The sequence below is a fragment of the Ostrinia nubilalis genome, chromosome Z (assembly GCF_963855985.1).
Source record: "Ostrinia nubilalis chromosome Z, ilOstNubi1.1, whole genome shotgun sequence".
In the NCBI taxonomy this organism is placed as follows: Eukaryota; Metazoa; Arthropoda; class Insecta; order Lepidoptera; family Crambidae; genus Ostrinia; species Ostrinia nubilalis.
The window spans coordinates 15033434-15053543 of record NC_087119.1 but is presented as its reverse complement, the minus strand read 5'-3'; the positions used below and the strand labels follow the sequence as shown (position 1 = coordinate 15053543).

The window sequence follows — 20110 nt, the reverse complement described above, 5'->3', positions numbered from 1 at the left end:
TTGGTATATACTATTAATCATCAATAATAATTTGCAGCATCTGTGTCCGGCGCCGACATATTTATATGTATAAAACTATTTTTATGGGAAAGTTAATCAAAAGTTTTATTTGTTTTTGCTATTACAATAGCAGAAACTACAAATAATACCGTAGAAAAACTTAATCAAAAGTCGTTTTTCTAATTTCCTTGTTATGTCCATTACTGTTGTTTGCCAAAATGAAGGCACATTATAACAAATTGAAGCGTAATTTCATTCTAATAGCACTCTCTTTATATTTGAGAAACGTTTGGCTATCGGAAAATAAAAACTTTAAATGTCAAATACTTAAAGGAAGGAAATAAAGTGAAGTTAAGTTCTTGTCCGAGTCAAAAGTATAATTTCCCTGGGTCTTCTTTTCGACCATTGTAGTAACGAAACGAAAGAACTTAGAATGTAATGCACTGCACCGTTACACTCGGCCATTTCGTCCCAAGAGGCCATCGAGGCAGGACAGTACTTCGTTGATCAGTTTCGCGACAAATCGCATAAGTAGGTCCCTCCTTGGGTTTTTGTTTACTAAAAAGTCAATTTCTTTGGACGGTTTTTTGCAGCTATACAATGGATTAATTTTATTGTTTATTTACACAGATGTAGTGTCTGTAGGGGTAAACCCATGATTTAAATAGTAAATGCATAGGGTAAATAGGTTTTTGTCTGTGGTGTCTTTTAGGCATAAATCTAATTTCTTTGGCCCTAATTTCCTTGTTTTCCGTGGCATAAAATGGCTTAGGAAATTATAAAAGACCATTTTTAATTCGGCGTAAAGTCAAATTTTGAGTATTTCTTTATTGGAATAAGTTTAAAATTTACATTTTAAGAAATGGATATCAGAATAGATACAGAACAACTAGTTTTTAACTCTTAACTCAATCTACTGAATTTATCTTCCTTAGTTGTGTAAAAAGGTCGTAATGATACAATATTCATTGGTATGTTTGCTTGCGAAGGTACACAAAAATGGGTCGAACAAAAAAAAAGCAAACCACAGAAGAAAACTTAGAGAAAAAAATATTTATAATAATTTCCTTGGCTACCAAAAATTCATGACCTTATAACTTTGTTTCTAAAACGAATTATGACACCCCTTTTAGATTATATTAGCTTAGTTTTTGCTACTTAATACAATGGGAAACTAAAAATAGTTAAAAACAAAAATATATTTCGTACCAAGGAAATTAGGCAAAATTGACCATTTTTGGCGAAATACCCGCTTACGCTAACTGACTCAGTCAATTTCCCATATAGTTTAATTGCGCCATATTACTTACATAGTCAATGGCGTAATGAATGAAGCATAACTCGTTCTTGCTCTCACTCTTGCTTAGTATGTCCAAGCGAGAAAGAGCACTAGTCAGTTATAAAATATGTAAGTCCTACTACGTTGCCAGCGGGCAAGGTCACCCGCCAGCAGTCCTCTATTGCTGGTTTCCTTTAATCATATCCTTGGTCTCAATCATAATCTTAGAAAAAGTATCCTGTCTTACTACAAAAAAAAATGAAATATAGTTCCAAAATACTGGACTGTCCTATCGATGACATTGACAGTGGGGCGCCACCGTCTATACCGGATCGCTGGTTCCGATTTTTGCCATGTTGGAAACAATATAGTTGAACGATGGTAGCGCCCCCCTGTCATTGAGTTTGGTGGGACAGTTCAGCGTGGGTCATCTATATTAATCTGTCTGTCTAATATGGCTTCCATGGTGTATCTGTTACCACGCTGTTATAGATGACCCACGCTGAACTGTCCCACCAAACTCAATGACAGGGGGGCGCTACCATCGTTCAACTATATGGTTTCCAACATGGCAAAAATCTGAACCAGCGATCCGGTATTGACGGTGGCGCCCCACTGTCAATGTCATCGACAGGACAGTCCAGTATTTTGGAACTATACCGGCGCAGTGTGTTTAATCCGGCATTCTATACAGGGTGTTAGGTAAATGGGTGGGTACCTATAGCTTCATGGAGGGTACCTTTATGGTATTTAATTCGACGGAATTTTGACATTTCAGAAGTGTTGCCAACGTTAAAACATTCCCACTAAGAATGGAGAGCATTTTTTCACAAATTAAAAAATAATCCTTTCTTGAATTTAAGGTTTCACTTAAAAAACTAAGGCGTAAAAAAGTACTGATCATTTCAAAATAGTTATTTGAATTTTTATTATCATATTTTTGAAGTTACAAAAAACCGACCGAATGAAATCCGAATACAGCAAAACAACTGAGCTACCTTTTAATTAAACGCTTAATAGCTGAAAATAATCATGAACTCTAGTTGTGAGGGTCAAGCAAGGGAGAGGCAGCTGCCTATTACTTAAGAGGAATCAATACGATTAAGTTGCACTATATTGAGTTCTACATGGGAATGTGAACTTAATCATTTCGTCGGTTCATACCTAACTCAGAGTTTATAAGTAGGTACCTACGAGGTACTGAAATGAAAATGAGATGCAAATGTCATAAATATCACGTGACGGAAAAAATCAACGTCTTTGAGCAACTGACGATAATGTCACGTTCCGTTCCGTTCGTTCACGTTCCGTCCGTCCGACGTCCACTTGCGAATGCGATCGATCGCGAGCTAGGTGGTTGTGTGGTAGTTAGCGCTCGGTGGGATTTTTAACATGGCTCTTTTCAGGATTACTTCAACGAAATTGGTTGAATTGCAGGTAAATAAACCATTTTATATAACATATTTTTAGTTATAATTGCGTGTTGTTGTTATGTGTATTTTATTACAGTGATCTCTTTTTATAACCTTACTCACATTTTGCCTGAAGATATTATGTAATGTGAATAAAAAGTATTAGAGGGTTATTTTTTGTTTACGGTGTCTTCTTCAAATAATTGTGTTGAGGATTATTTAATAAGAAAAAAAAAGTTTTTGTTTTCCCGGTAAATGAGTATTGCTACTAAGCGCTGTGTCGTGTTCGTGTTGTATCTAGCGTCAGTGACCGCGCTCACCGCGCTGGTGGTAGGTAGGTAGCCTATTTCATTTAAATTTAATAAATTATTGCTTTAAACAAATTAATGTAAATTAAATTTCATTTAGTACTAACAATGTAGATAATTTCTATCAGTGTTTTTTACTAGGAACTTCTCCAGGAGTTTTGTGACAATAATGTTTAAATTCCCTGTTTATAAATATTTTATCACTACAATGCGTAAAATTACAAGTTCATATAAACCAAGTGTTAAGACTCATTTATTCAAAAATGTGCTTAAGTCAAAATTATAATCCTTCTAAAAAACAAATGCACCTTTGTAATTTTTTGTATTTTAGTGTGCATGAAAGATGTACTTATTAGCTTCATGGCCATAATACTAAATCAGATAATTACAATACTTTGATATGTGTTCATAAATAGCTTAACATTATAATGATGATTGATTTTAAAATTTAACCCATGTTAGGTTATTGTCACACTAAACTGTTACAAGTGTTATTTTTATTGTGCCTGCTCACTAGTATTAAAATCATGAACTGGTGAAGTGCTAGATAGGAAATATTCATGTGATGTATTAGGCAATTGCATAAGTATAAATTAAGTTGATTTGAATAAAAAAAAATATTTAAAGATAGTATTAAATTTTTATCTATCACATGACTGACATGATAAAAGTAAAATCATTTCACTGATAACACTGGTCAACAGTGGTTTTGGTGCCAAGGAACTGTATATATTTTTTGATTGAGGACCTTATGCTGGTTGCTTTAGTAGCAAATTTGTTGATTTCCTACGTGTGGTTTTCTAGATTTTGACGTGTATAGAAAAATACAAAATTTCACCAAAATCAGCGTTTATAATATTTTGAAATGCTTAAAAACTTTATTTTCCACGACTTTTGTGAATGAGGTGTAATGGAACTATCACGTTACATCCTCCAGCAGTAATCAGCCATCATATACCGATCCCATTTGCCTTGGTACCTCTCTTCCAATGGTTTTTAGGTCTTGATAGCATCGCTCTTCCTATTCTTAGCTATACCATGCTATAGTGACCCAAGATTATCTGGCAATTGGTCAAGATGACTGTGGAGGTAGTGCTCTTTGATGAAAATTATGACATCCTGAGTTTTTAAGGCATGTCTCACAATTTCAGAGTAGTTACTGGACTAGTGATTTCCGAAAAAAAAAATTGTAATTTCAATTAACAAAATCTATGCAAATCGTTCCAAATAGTCCATCGAACTTAAGAAATCAGTATCTTTTATTAATATTGTTATTTATGGACCATTAAAAATTACTTAATAAATTATTTTTTTTAAAAAATATGCTCAAACTAGGATTTTTTTTTTGTTCTTTCCTCACTTTCTCCACTCTGAACTTCATGTTACGGCTTCTTTGACCATTGTAACATTGCCTTAAGTATTCACAGCAGATTATACAAACAATTTTGGGTATCCACGGCTTGAATACAACCACAATTTCCGACTTAAAGTAAGAAAAATAAGCACTTTTAATGAAATATTGCCTGAATTTTTGAACTTTTTAACTGTGTACACACCACAAATGTAACAAAAATACATTCTGATTATTGAGACAACTTCTTGGCAATGTAGACATGATATTAAAATAAATACATTTATAAAAATGTACCGATAACACTACAAACTGTGCAACCAGAGTACCGATTAAAGCTAAATTTTAAAACTGAGGGTAGATCCAAAACTACACGTAGGAAAAAAAAAAGAAAAATATTTTTATTATTACTAATACACACCTAATAATAAACTATCAACAGAATCTCGGCACCATTTTCATTTTGATTTTTTGTTGACCAGTGTAATATCAAAGATTCATCATTTGGCCTTAACAATACAAAAAGGATAAATTGTAGTATAAGTTGGTGGCCTTAGGAAACTTATCTATGTCAGTGTCATGATGGTATTAGCAGCCAGCCCTGCTAGTAACTGTTACCATGATAATCCTAATGAGTGTAATAATTTTGTTGGTATGTTTATTATCAACAAACAACATAGGTATAAGGTATAATATTATGCATCTGAAATTAAATTTGGTATATAAAACTAATTACTGATCTTCATCCTTAAAAAGTAGGTAGGTACCTACTGGTTGAAATTTTGAGAATCAAAGAATTTTATATTTTAGAAAAATAGTTCTGGTAGGTACTTTGATTGAATTAACCAACCATTATGCTGTGTTTGCTGTAATGTATTTTTTAATGTAAAGATTCAACTTAGGTTTTTGAAAGCTATTATTTCTTATAATTAACTTGTAAGGTTTTCTAAACAATTTATTTAATTAAATAAGTGTACTAAAATTTAATTCCCAATATGCAAGTTGTTGGCCCATAATTTTTTACAGTGAAAACTTCCTGCTCTAATGATATTTTTAGTGCATAAAAGGCTGCTTGCTATTTGATTTTAACTACCGCGTGTGTGATGACCTGTTATCAGCAGGGTACGCACGAAGTTCGGAAATCTTCGCAATGACATTCATAGCGTGTCCTCTGCTATGTCCCAGGTCTAAAGATAAACTCAGTCAGGTCATTCTCGCGGGCACACGCCCAAGTGGGGTGGTAGCTTAATGCATAATAGGCATTCTTCTTTTATTTTAATTAATAATAAAACACCATATCTATTGGTCTTTTACATTTACTATTTTGGGAAAGAGCTGGAACTCACTACATTATACGCGGGTAATCGTTAGTTCCTTACTCAATTTGATTAATTCATAAACTATTTTGTAGAAATACATCGCTCGATACCTACAATACATAGCAGGTAGGTAGAACATGATTCAGGGCCGTTAACATACGGCTTCTAACATAATGAACTAAACTGATATCGAAAGGTTTTAATGTGCATTTTACTCGTATTTATGCTTTTTACTACTTGAAGATGTCATGCGCGGAGAATAGGAACACGTCTTATTTATAATGCTAATTTAACTCACTTTACACGTGCTACCTACTCATTTGTAATTCGGTAAATACTGCTAATTCCTGAAAAACCTACACAGTTTGTACCACGTAGACCTTACGCTACGTAACAAAACGTAAGACGCAAGCAACGTGCGTGAGCAAGGGTTTTCTAACTCTTAAGGTGCATACCTACTTACCTACCTACTTGTCGCTACTTTTAGTTGCAGTGTTTGTTAATAAGTTTACTCGTATACTTACATTATTTGTAACTACATACTTACTATCATACAAGTTACAAAATTCGTACGTGTCGATAAGTAAACCAATTTCTTGTGCGTTTCATAAAATCAAGGTTTAATGTTATTGGGACTTTTTACGTAAGTAATCTCTTTATCTACTATCAACTTCCATTATCTTATCAAAACTGGAGTCTTGTTGAAAACGTTTGAAGCTTTCTTTCTTTCCATATTCTGATCCACCACACCGGCCTGACCGATTTCGGCCAGGGCGACCACTCTGACTCCTAGCTGTCTTGGCGGCGCTGCTATGCCCGAAGATGGCTTACGTAGCCGATCTTCGCGGCAAACCCCCTCGCACATTGAGGGCATCTGAGCACGCTGCCGCCAACATAGTAACACCTTGCGAAATGAAATATGACCTATAACCCTTTAATGTAAATGTACTTACTTACCTATACAGATTTTAATCTGTAGTAGTCAGTCTGCCATGAACTATTGGAGACATGATAATGTATGCCTATTACTCTTACAATTACACGTCTGCATACGGGCCCTTGTACACAGGCCATATTTTCGAATCGTTGCCTTTTTCGAGATCACTCGAACGACATCCTTGCAACGAACTTTGCAATAAAAAAAGAAGGAAAATAGGTATTTTTTATTTTGAAAAATTGTTAATTCATAACTGTTTTATTAGCAAAAATAGTAATCATTATCATTTTAGGCCTCATAGCTTCCCATGCCCTGGATGATTACGATTGATGTCAGTAGTTTTGAATTATCTATTGAAAGTGGTTTTTCTAAATGAAAATAATACCCATTAAATGTGGTCCATTACCGAGTAATAGGATGAATAGAAATGATCGTAACTTTATGACAAAACAAACTTTTAAAGAAATAAGTGATGGATGACCTCACATTCTATTCTTTTAACGTGTAGATAAGATTCACTTATCGTCTATTTTACATTTAAATCAAATACCTACTGTCTGTATCATTGTTTTAAACTGAATTCAAAGTAGGTATAACGTGTTTTTATAGTAGAAAACGTGATTTTCATTATATTTCATTATCCATTGGACAGTCATTCAATAAAACAAGGTAAATAGTTTATTCCTTATTGTAATGACTGATAGAAAATATTAAATACGTGTAAAATTATGTATAATCAGGCGAATTCACAGCTTACTGCCATCACTGTCCGTTGCGTAACCGCGTAATTTCAAGGTGATTGTCATTATGTTATGACACAGAAACCACGAAATAGGTAACTGGGTATGCGTATGATTCAGCTTTATCTTAACGCCCCTTTACTCTCGCTATCGTGTCCCAGTTAATTATATTTTTGTTCGAATATTATTAAAAAAATATCGCCTATTTAATAAGCAGATTATTTTAACTTTTCCTCAAGAGATATTAAGTTACCTAATTGAAGGAAACTGCTTTTCTTGACATTGAATGAGGAATTTCCATAATGACTTGCCGGGATGGCCTTAGCTTAGTTGATTTTAGTTTCAGTTCTAGCTCCGTTTCATGAATAAAGAAAACCACTACTTACGTTTTAGTTGACCTAAAAGGTCGTATTGACACTCGTCACATTGTTTTTGTAGGTAGATCGAACTACGTATTTCTTTTGGTTACAGTAGTAGTCGGAAATGCCGGTAAAATTAAATCTATTAGATACTTATGATAAATCTGTAGAGAGGTCAATTCTGTACATGACATATATTTTAAAAATAACTATCAGGGGTGATTAGTGATCGATACTGATGCCAAAAATGCAATCAGTAAAATTTTTGTCTGTCTGACTGTCTGTCCGTCTGTATGTTCCTTATAGAAACAAAAACTATTCGACGGATTTTAACGAAACTTGGTACAATTATTCTTCATACTCCTGGGCAGGTTATAGTATACTTAGAAATTCCCACGGGAACAGGATTTAGCGGGAAAATCCTTTTGTATGAAAAATCTAAACCGCTTAAGTTAGACGCTTGAAATTTGGAATGTAGGTACCTTAGTAAACTTAAAGCTTAGTTACAACAAGTAATTCCCGAAATTCCCAAGGCAACGGGAATTAGCGGGAAAATCCTTTTGTATGAAAAATCTAAACCGCTTAAGTTAGATGCTTGAAATTTGGCCTGCAGGTACCTTAGTAAACTTAAAGCTTAGTTACAACAGGATATTGCAAAATTCCCACGGGAACGGGTGTTAGCGGGAAAAAACATTTGTATGAAAAAATCTAAACCGCGTAAGATAGATGAAGGGGGTAAAACGGGATCCACGCGTACGAAGTCGCGGGCGGCCGCTAGTGTTTAAATAAATGGCCTAATTGCAAATTTTCCAATCAGGTTATTCAATTAAAACGCTTCAGATTTAATTGTATTGCTGGCGCTATGAAGTTAATTGGTATTAAACGGTCACCACTGGTTGCGTCGATCAGGTTACCGATTCTATTATCTCCAGCTAAATGATACCATCCGCTCTATTACTGCAGAACCAAATACATACGATACAAACATCACAAAAATATTTTATGAAACAGTCTTAAGTTGTGTATTTATCCTACAAACCTATGTATATGGAATTAGAGGATAATGATGTTAGTGGATCGCCTTGAAGTCGTCCAATGAGGTTTACTTGTTCGCTCCATATCAGCACAAAATAGGAATATCAGCTGGCAAGTAATCGTAGTAAATTACTACTAGTAATCGTTCGTATTTAGTTTTCATTGAGTTGACACCAGGTTTTTCTATAGCCTTACGAAGCACATATAAAATATATGACTGCACTTCCCGTATGTAGTCCAACTACTGTCTGCATTTAAAATGATGCTCTCAGTGTTAACTAAACAAGAATTGAAAGAACAGGTGCCTTTGTTTTATAATAATCAATGATTTTGCTGGTTCGTGACTTAAAAAGTTGTTGCATATTTTAACTTAAAACTATTTCGTTTGTCTAATAGAAAGCATGCCCGACGACATCGATTCTGCTGTCCCGGGGGTTAAGTGCGGAGTCAACCAACCTCAAGAGCGTCCTGCAGGAGAAAATCCCTAAGGAGCAGGAGAAGATCCGCGAGTTCCGCAAGAAGCATGGCTCCACCAAAGTCGGAGAAGTCACTGTTGACATGGTATGTACCTACCTAATATCGACTAGATATTATAGTTATTTACATTGTTATAAAATTTAGCTGTGACAATTTAGCGGCGAACTTCGTACCGCCCAAGTCTATGTGGGTCATGAGGTGCGATTACATTATCGAAGTTGTCATACAGATCCCTAACTTTTTGTATTATTATAGGTTATAGCCTATGTTCATCAGGGATAATGTAGGAAGGATTCTAATGGTGAAATAATTTTTCAAATCAGTCTTGTAGTTTCGGAGCTAATTCAATGCAAACAAACAAAATGAAATCGTGTTTAGGTTAAAAGTTTAAAAAATAATAATTTCATAATTAATACATTGTTTTGCGTTGCCTATACCACCTATACCTACGTCATAGTTATGTGGATGTCTTAATTGACTTTATCCTTAGCCTACATTTTAATTAGGTAAGTAGTGGTGGAAAATACAGTACTTAATTAATTACACACCTTATATTATTGGATATCTTTTTCACTTGACCAATGCAAACTGAATTAGATGACGGACGGACCCATAGGATGCACTAAATCAGAACCTACGTAGGTATTTCACGAATAATAGAACTTTTTAGAGGTGAATAATAATGAAGTAATTGACTATTCTCTAAATTGGTTAGTGTTACATAGTTTTTATGTGGTCTTTATGTAGTATTCGAATTATTAACATGTGATCGTCACACGATGCGTATAACCAACAAACCGAAGAATAAGGTCGAGCTATCAAGTATACAAGTATTCAATAAATAATTATGTGATTCGGTGCAATAATTTCCACAAGAATAGTATTTCCCTGCCAAGTGTCCCAGAAGAAGGTATGGTCCCTTGAATTAGCGACAAATGGAGACTGAAATTCCTGTACGCGATTTCACGCACACGCTAGCAATTCCATGTCACGATATGATTTAGTTAGCGGATGCACGAACGTGCACGACTGCTTGCATGAAGTTAAAACTGTACCACAGATTACTAATTTAAGTAACTAGGTAGGTACTGTACTTTTAAGTCTTCCATTACAGCACATGATGACTGGAATTGTTGGCGCTTATGTAATCGTGTAATGGCCGCCACGTGAACATGTGAATAGGTTTTACTTTGCACATTGGAATTCACTAGATAACAGATAAGAGTAATAAATGTATCCACTCGACATATCTATGACATCACACTATCAGACTGCAGATGGATAAAGGAGAAAACAAAGTCAAATGATAGTTGTGTATGTGGCGATAACTGTGGCATTTCATAAACCACATGGTTCAGTCTTTTCTTAGATCTATTGTTTAACATTAGCCTTTAGATAACGGATGTTTTTAAATTCTCGGTTTATGGAGGTTTGTCACGTGTGTTGATTATTTATTTCTTTTGTTCCGCCAACAGAAAAGCTGCGTTCATTACACATGTCTCACACAGTTCGTACAAACATCAAACAAAGTAATGCCTAACTAAAGATACTTCTACTATGTTGTACCATAGCGAAATACACGACTCCTGAGGCGTGTTAAATTTTCCATTCAATACGCGTGACGTCATCCGGCTATCTATAGCATCAACAGTTTACGTAGCATGTTACCGTAACGTTCGCGGAACTTGATAAATTCATAATAAAAAAATTGGTCCCCTCCGCGGGTCAATAACCCACCTTCCTTGTATGCAGGTCTGCAGACTGCAACATGTGCATTTTATGCTAATGACACATTAAACGCGTATGAATTTGAATATTTAATTGTTATGTAAACTTATTTATATTTTTCGTCAACGTGTCTATTGATTCTGGGTGGACTCAAATAGCTTTGTTCTTATTTAATGATAATATTGTGTAACACATGTACACGGCCAAGACACGTAGAATGTCTCTTCGTGACCAAGTTACCTGAACAATCACGCCATAATGGATAATGGCCAGCTCACTCAACAAACATAAGTATTCGTAAAACAAAGTCCAACCAGTTGTATAACGTTCCTACGTCTGAATACTTAGTTTACCTGCTAATTATTCGTATTCTGACATTTTCAACTTACATTTCCATTGTTTGTCTTATAGTTTACTTATCTCCTGAGTTCTAGTAGGCCCACACCTACCTACTACCCATGTTTTTAAAAGCTTAAATTTGTCTTTATAGATGTACGGAGGCATGCGCGGTATCAAGGGTCTGGTTTGGGAAACATCTGTGCTGGACCCCGATGAGGGTATCAGGTTCAGAGGTCTTTCCATTCCCGAGTGCCAACAGCAGCTGCCCAAAGCCAAGGGAGGCGAGGAACCCCTCCCTGAAGGTCTCTTCTGGCTGTTGGTGACCGGAGAAATCCCCACCGAAGCTCAAGTAAAAGCTATCTCCAAGGAATGGGCACAGAGGTTTGTAATTTGTTTGATAATACACACACACACTAGAAAATAATTCTACACAATTGGGTAATTGCTTTTAAAAACATCCTTCGTGCCAACTTAAGTAGGTATACTTTGCATTAGTATCATGCGATTACTTCAACAACGACTTAAACGTACGCATACTGTATTAATGGTCTGATAACATTTTCCTCGTAATTTAGCGTAAAAATCCCCGTTTCGGTGTGACTAACTAGTCAATTGAACCCTGAATTGCGGTTTACCTTCCAACAAGCATTGAGCACACTTCCGCGTGACGTCTGACTACTCGTAACATCTCGTACTTCCCTGGCGTCACGCCAAAGCAAAAAACCAAATTGAAATATTGAATAGTTGTTTGTATAAATACAAAGTTGTGTCGTTACACCGCTGAGTAACTGCATACTTTACGAAGATTCTCTTTACGTATCAAAATATGTAAGATAAAGTAGTAGGTACTTAGTAGAAATAAAAGAGTTTTCATAATTTTACTGATGGTTAGAATTAATATAAGAACAAGTTAGAGAGAACTGATTTTTTATTTACCACTAACTACAAGTTCTGTTTATGAATATCTCATTCTGTAATGAAATAGAGTCATCTTTGAGTATTCTTAATCAAGTAATTGGTCTATTAGCTAATTTTATTGAAAATCTCTGTATAGATCAATTAATTGACTATAATAGAGCTTGGCGCCTCAATGTTGATTTAATTAAAGTTATCTAGCCTTCAGAAAACAATTCAGTTAAAGATAGCATTTAACTAAGAATAATGAAATGCAAGAGTCAATATCGTCATGCTGATAATAAGTATTTAAGGTATTAATAACTTCACTGCATTAGGTAGATAAAACACGCATGTGTTCATGCATCATATCAGACAGGGTATAATTAATTCATTTCTCACCTTATCACCACACTATCTGGCAGACAACATCGTTTATTTCGTATCTATTTTCTAATCTGCAACAGGAGCAAAAAGGCCGTTAGTTTTAGTTTATTATACGTGTTCCCTTGAGACCGTTTGGAATCACATCTTTTTGAACAGCTTGAAATCACCTTCAAGATTTAAATGTCCCAAGGTTAATTTATACTTGACTCTGCAAACATTCGTGTTATCGCAGTCATGTGGTTAAGTTTACCGGCTAATTGGACGCCCGTTTATTTAACACAGCATTCACTTAAATTCCTGAAGGACTACTAGCGAAGTCATTGAGCGCAACGTATCACTAAATTAAAGAATCACTTGGCCGAGTCTTGGTCAATCATCTTCAAGAACTGACTTAATACGCCAAATTGTTAAACGCTAGTGATTCTAGTTCTATTTAACTGCGACACGTTGTATAGTTCAAGTTTAACCGACGACCCGGACGCTTAGTTTTCTTTCAGCTTGTATAATTCGGTAGTTAAAAGTTGTTATTCTCATTTAAGGTAAAGTGAGGATGAATGGATGTTTGGTACTCCTTTCAAGCTTAAACCTTAAACTAACTTACTTTCTGTGACCGACCAACATTATTATTGATGACAAAGAATAGTTATCACATATGTAATGTATTTTCTCATAATTATATGGGTTTACCTCTCAAGCCCATCTTTCCAGTGTGAGGAGGGTAGGCTATTTGCCTCTGTTAAATTAAAGAGGGTCGTGCTCGTGCAGGAAAGTGAGAGACTTCTGATGATGATGATGATGACAGTCACGGATCTACGAGTTTTTTTTACCGGGACCCAATCTTATTGTGGCTCATGAGTTTAATTTTGATTTGTGACTTATCAATGAAATAACGCTCTTTCTTCGCGCGGAACTTTTGTTTTCACAAAGCGTCCCTTTTCTTTCCATTTAGTGCCCTCAGACTGCATGTCGCCCGGGGCAGGCGCCCGGGCTTATCCCCCTAGATCCGCGACTGGATGTTGATGAGACGGGTAAAACACCATTGTGGTTCTAGGGCCGAGCTGCCGGCGCACGTGGTGACCATGCTCAACAACATGCCCAGCAAGCTGCACCCCATGTCTCAGTTCTCTGCCGCCGTCACCGCGCTCAACAGCGAGTCACAGTTCGCCAAGGCATACTCCGAGGGCGTGCACAAGTCCAAATACTGGGAGGTAAGCATTAAAACCTTTTTTAGCTCGTTGAACTTGGAGTTCCAAGTTGTTCAGTTGAACACCTACAAAAAACTCTACGCGTGCCTCTTTTCTGTTTTGATAAAGACAAAAAAGTTAAATCTTTAAGCGTATGGTAACCAGAACCAGACACGAATGGAATTAGGATCCTCAATACGCGAATTTTTGTCACTTTCCCTTTGTCTTAAGTTTCGTAACCAAATTGCAATTCAATTGAGGGGGGCTGCTTTCTAAAATACATACATGTATGCAATTTGCGCAACGTCCGTGTTTTTAGTGTCCTTCCTTAAATACATGGTTATTAGTAAAACACAACATCACACCATAAGCAACAATAATTTTGTTCTACGAGTTTACATAACAATAAATATTTTACAAGTTTTTATGGTACTGTTTATAGCTTCAATCACACCAACGGTTGAAGGATAAGACAAACGGTTAGGTATTTGGTACATAAATAACACATGAAAAAACAACCTTACTTCTTTAATATACTAAAGAAATCTGCGCCACTTGTTGTCAGTACGAGGCCGTGTCGCAAATACTACCTAACATGAATGAAAGCCAAGGCTGCTGAATACCAGTGGACATGAGAGAGGGATACAATGAATGCACAAAACAATACAAATTGTTCTTTCTTTCCCCAAACACTATAATCCGGGCCTCTTCAAGGCGAGAGTGAATAGGCACAGCATAGCATAAGGCAGGTATGTCCATCCTAGACTGCATCTCTTGTGGTCATAACCTGGTCTGTTCTGCATTTAAAAAAGTCAAAAAGAGTACATTAAGACCACTCGTATTCTGTAGACATGATGATGATACAGTGCACGCACAAAACAATACAACCCGATCGAGCTAACTGCGCACCTCGCTAGAATACGTTTCTCCCTCCCACTTACCAGAGCGTCGAGGTGACGACACGGCTGCCTGTTGCTCAGTTAACTCGACCGGGTTGTACAAATTTTGATTGTTTTCCACCAGTACGTATACGAGGACTCGATGAACCTGATCGCGAAGCTGCCCGTGATCGCCGCGACCATTTACCGCAACACATACCGCGACGGCAAGGGCATCGGCGCCATCGACGACAACAAGGACTGGTCGGCCAACTACTGCACCATGCTCGGCTTCGAGGACCAACAGTTCACGGAGCTGATGCGTCTCTACCTCACAATCCACAGGTACCTACCACGTCATGTTCTATACCAGCAGACCTAGGATGCGTGCCACGATATACTTGTCGAGGCTTTTTATCGGTTCCATACATTTTTCGTCTAAACTCGATAAGATTTTATCATGACGCGCATCCTAGGCCTACAGGGCTTCCCAAACTTTTTTACACTGTGACGCCCTTGGGAAATTGCCATTTTATGTGATGACGCCATCCTGTGGGGCTTCCCAAATACCCTGTTCTATATCTTTGTTTTTCACCCTCATCCGCTTTGCACTGGATAAGTCGATCCTAAACATCTAACTCCTATGTTCTTCTGTTAATTTCGGATCCAATGATAGCTCAACTTTCCCCCGGGACAATCTTGGCCTTCACTGGTTGGGTTTTATTGGCAAGCTGTAGATCCTGGCTAGACAGCAGTCGCAGCAGGAACGAGAATATTCTATTCACGTTACCCTACGCTTTTACTCGCATACAGCAACGAGCAGTTCTTAAAATAAGCTTCTGTTATGTCACCACTTAAGCAATTGCACAATGTTTGCCAATAATACTTACCAGCTATATTAAACCTTTCAAGGCAATTTTGTGTGTTTATTTTTTGCTAGTAATTTTTATGTATCCTCTAAGTACCTACTTAACCAAAATACATCATGTAATACTTTTATTTGAATTTTGTCCTTTATGATAATTCTTGTTTTTTTTTTATAATTTAATCATTACCAAATTGAATATTCAAAAAAATAAACAAAACACCAATTCGTTCAATATATTTGGCTAAACAGTTGAAGCTTGGCGAATGTTCGTGTAATTTGCAAAATGCGAAACGTTTCTTAAAAAACTTTTAAAACTGAGCTCATTGAAATGTTCAATTTAGCGTGACATTGGAGCATGCAAAAGGCTTTATGATTTGTCCCCATTTCCATAACAAAGCCCAAGTGCTGTGATCGCTGGCCGGTCATCGTTGACGTTGTAAAGAATTTAAAACTTCCTGCATGACCGTCATTCTACTCCATTGCAAGCGTGTTGTTATGTGCCACATTGGTGCTAATGTAGATGTTGACGATTTTTGCTTGGCGAAATTATGTTCCATTGTGATCTAACAGCTTTGTCCTTCAGTGTCATTGAATACAGGGTTGCCAATACGATTTGTGCTGTTCGTTGAGTAATATTATTAGCCTTGCATAATGGATTTAGTTTGGAACACCTGTGACAGGTTTGGAACACCTGGTCGGATGAATCTGTAATCAATCCTCAATCTAGATTATATTAATCGTAATCAATATTCGTAACAAAAGTGAGGTTGACTTCATTTTAAAAGTATTATGATGACCATCTGAATTTGTCTGTAGACAAACCAAGCTATGTGTCCATTAATTTTTATTCATTGCACTCAGAAGCTAACAAAACATCTTGGTGCAACATTATCATGGTTATTTTATATTTGTTGAATTATTGAATAAGTAGTTTAAAATTCAACAACTAGTCTCCTTCCTTACATACATACGGTGTGTGCTCGCGTTTCAGACAGCTCGTTTTAGACTAAAAACTGGTGAACACTAGACTTACGTAATTTTATAAAATCTGAAAGTTTGTCAGCGTATGCTCCCAATATAGGTTAGAATGTTGGTGCATCATGAAGTTTGGGTCATCGTGGCTTTGGCAGAAAAAAGATTGGCAAGGAGTTGGAACTGTCAAAACTGCCTGGCTGATGAGGAAACTATTTCTAATTATTGTCCAAATAACATAAAAATCAGCTATTATGGTAGACGTAGGTCTGGCGTTCACTAGTTCTTAGTCTATTTGTCATGTTGTTTGTTTTACACTGGTTTGTTTTGTCCCCAGTGACCACGAGGGTGGCAACGTGTCGGCGCACACCACGCACTTGGTGGGCTCCGCCCTCAGCGACCCCTACCTGTCGTTCGCCGCCGGCCTCAACGGTCTCGCCGGCCCCCTGCACGGACTGGCCAACCAGGAGGTAATTAAAAAAAAATATGCTCAGAAATAACAGCCGAATATATCAACCGAATTAAGAACCTCTTTAGTTGAAGTACCTAGGTTAAAAATAAGAAAAGATTTAGAATAGGATAAACCACCACTATGGTAATAAAGATCGATGTGACTGCTTCTACTCCTTAATGAGGTATAAGAAGAATTAAACTGATTCCAAAACTTCAAGTCAATCACTACTAAAGGGATGTCTTGCTTTTTGTTAGGTGCTCGTCTGGTTAGAGAAACTTCGCAAGCAAGTTGGCGACAACTTCACAGAGGAAGGCCTGAAAGAGTTCATCTGGAAGACGCTCAAGTCTGGACAAGTTGTGCCTGGATACGGACATGCTGTACTTAGAAAGACTGACCCCAGGTAATAATTTTTCATTCAATGACATTTTATAGAACTGGACCTAACAATTTTTAATGTTTTTAAGTATGTAATAGTACAAAAGTTAAGTACAAAATAGTGACTGTTTTTGACATTGTGTTGTCTTGTAATTTCATAGATACACATGCCAGCGTGAATTCGCCCTGAAGCATCTGCCCAACGACCCTCTGTTCAAACTGGTGGCTGCCGTCTACAAAGTGGTTCCCCCGATCCTCACTGAGCTCGGCAAGGTCAAGAACCCGTGGCCCAATGTAGACTCTCACTCTGGAGTCCTCTTACAGGTATGTCTTGTCAACGAGTCGAAACCATTTTTAAAATTAGAAAGTACTTTCTTTTGTCTTTTATTATTTGTTGTAAAGCACATTTAGGTTAAGTAATAATGTAATGATGTTTTTACAGTATTACGGCCTGAAAGAAATGAACTACTACACCGTGATGTTCGGCGTTTCCCGCGCGTTGGGAGTGCTGGCGCAGCTGATCTGGTCGCGCGCCCTCGGCCTGCCCATCGAGCGGCCCAAGTCGCTCAGCACCGAGCTGCTAATCAAACAGCTTGGCAAGTAAATCATCCCCTACAAACAATCAAAGGGCTTAGAATCACCATGATTCCTTCTGTTTGATTCACACAAAACACCAATAGTCAATTTATATTTTGTGAAGTGTAACGAGAAAAATCATCGACCGAAATTGTTTAAATTGAATTTTTAACTTATTTTTGTATCTTAGTATTAAGCGTAAGTGATGCATTTTTTTATCGCGTTATTTATGTATAAATATTTTGATGTTGTGTATATTTTAAATCAATTATGATGCTTTTGTGTACTTATTTCTGTGATGATAATTTATTATTTATTATGTAAATGTTGGTTAACCTTATTAATTGTTGTCCATGATCGAAGTAATGTATAAAATCGAACAAATTGACTAATATGGTGGTGTGATTCAACACGGTCCTCACATAGTCACCCAGATCCGCAAACCATGAACAAGTGGGCTGATGTAGAACACTTAATAGCAATTGAAAAGTATGTTGAGAAACACTTTGTAATGTGGCTAATAATTACAAATTTTTAGTAGAATTATTATAAAATCACATTTACAGTGAATACTAATTTATTGTACTTAGTTACAATGGTAGGTCAATTGTAACAGTAAAGTAGATTTTACAATAGGAAAGGCCTAGTAAGTTAGATGAGTGAGTACTTCTATAAACAAAGCAATGTCATACTTCGTTATACTTTCCCTTTTCACTATGGTATATTTTCTTCAGGAAGCACTAGCTATACTTTAATTTAGTTTCAAGTTACCAAAGTATTTACATGTATAATGTACCTAACGGATACACTATTATTGTTGATTTGTGAAATAGTTCTATGTTGGGTAGCCATTATTATCTATAAGACCCAAAATTATTGTCGACATCATTTTGCTTGTTGATATAACTTAGATATTTATTATCATGAACCCTCATTTGTTTTATTAGCGAAGCACATCCATATTTATTTGAACATTAATTTAGTAGTTTTTCGACAGTATGTATGGATTTGCTGAGTATAGTGTGGACGTTAATTTATTAATTAAATATGTGACGGTGCCACATTTCTGTAGCTGTAACAGCATCGCATTCAATAATTGACAATACTAAAATAAATTGGTACGGTGTAGTGTACTTATTTGTTTTATTTACCCATCTAGGTGTACCTCTCTTTATAATAATTTTTTGGGACCCCACACAGGCCACATACGACACAATTGTCAGCGACACTATTTACACATTTTTTGATAGGAAAATGTCTTCTTGCATACCCGCCAGCGCAGATAGTTAAGTTTGGGGCTCTCCCTACTAGTAAAGCAGGGGTTTCCCACTTAAACCCTGACAGTTTCCTGCGTGGACCAGGCGAGTCGGGAACGCGGGACTTCATCGGTAAACCTCGTTCAGTACGGCCCTACCAACGACCGAGAACATTCATAATGTGAGACGTTTTTGGCTTAACAATCTGTAGTATCATAAGTACTACATTACTATCATAAGTAACAAAAAGTTACTGGTTAAAGGAAATAAGCCCCCTAATAGCCGAATGGAAAGTAACAATTTTTTTTTTGCATTTTTACAGGAATACAGCGTATGAAAGTAAACAGAATTTTATGAAGTGTCGGAAGAAGCATGAGTAAATTTTTTTAAGACAGTGAAAACAGCAAACAAATTAAATAAGAAGAAGCAGTGAACCTTGTCATTACTATTTATTTCATAGTACCTATAACATATTTTTTTACATATTACATAACAGTGAATGAACTGCCAAATAGTATTTTATTTATTTTCCATCTAAAGTTGTAGATGTTGCTGTGTATAATTAATTATTTTCTCGTTTAACGATTGAAAAATTAACTAAAGTTCCTTATTTAACACATTCTTAGCTGTAAAAAAAGATTTCAAAGATATCTAATTCGCAAATTTCGCAATCAACATGGCATTTGCAAGTTTTTATGTTCTTTCGTTGTCAGAGGTAGGTATGTATTAGAGGAAAAATTTCAAGGTAATGTTTACAGCAGTGGGTGACACGAAACCTTGATGAAAACGCCTACTCATTTAGTCTTATTTTAAAAAGTCATGATGTTTCTTTTAACACGTTTTACTTAGGAATTAATTGATGCCTTAAACAGAACTATTTAAATTACCAATAGTAATTTCAATCTGGTATTGATATTTAATTAGCATTTTGAATTGAATTAAAAGATTTCTATTCTATTGTGATAGGGCAGGTAGGCTAAAA

General features: G+C 36.2%; 1 protein-coding gene across 1 annotated transcript; it reads left to right on the top strand.

Moving 5' to 3' along the window:
• The first annotated feature begins 2584 nt into the window (after window positions 1-2584).
• Window positions 2585-19005, top strand: LOC135086702 (probable citrate synthase 2, mitochondrial). Its single transcript, XM_063981477.1, has 9 exons — window positions 2585-2716; window positions 9137-9301; window positions 11436-11665; window positions 13617-13773; window positions 14773-14972; window positions 16805-16937; window positions 17176-17321; window positions 17458-17620; window positions 17739-19005. Exons 1-9 carry the CDS (start codon window positions 2672-2674, stop codon window positions 17898-17900), a joined length of 1401 nt encoding a protein of 466 aa, XP_063837547.1. The 5' UTR covers window positions 2585-2671; the 3' UTR covers window positions 17901-19005.
• Window positions 19006-20110: the final 1105 nt, after the last annotated feature.

Bases quoted from the DNA above. Each gene is read 5' to 3' on its own strand.
- LOC135086702 (XM_063981477.1), top strand. From the start codon at position 2,672: ATGGCTCTTTTCAGGATTACTTCAACGAAATTGGTTGAATTGCAG. The intron at 16,938-17,175 runs GTAATTAAAAAA...GCTTTTTGTTAG, and splicing joins ACGGACTGGCCAACCAGGAG to GTGCTCGTCTGGTTAGAGAA. The intron at 17,322-17,457 runs GTAATAATTTTT...GTAATTTCATAG, and splicing joins CTTAGAAAGACTGACCCCAG to ATACACATGCCAGCGTGAAT.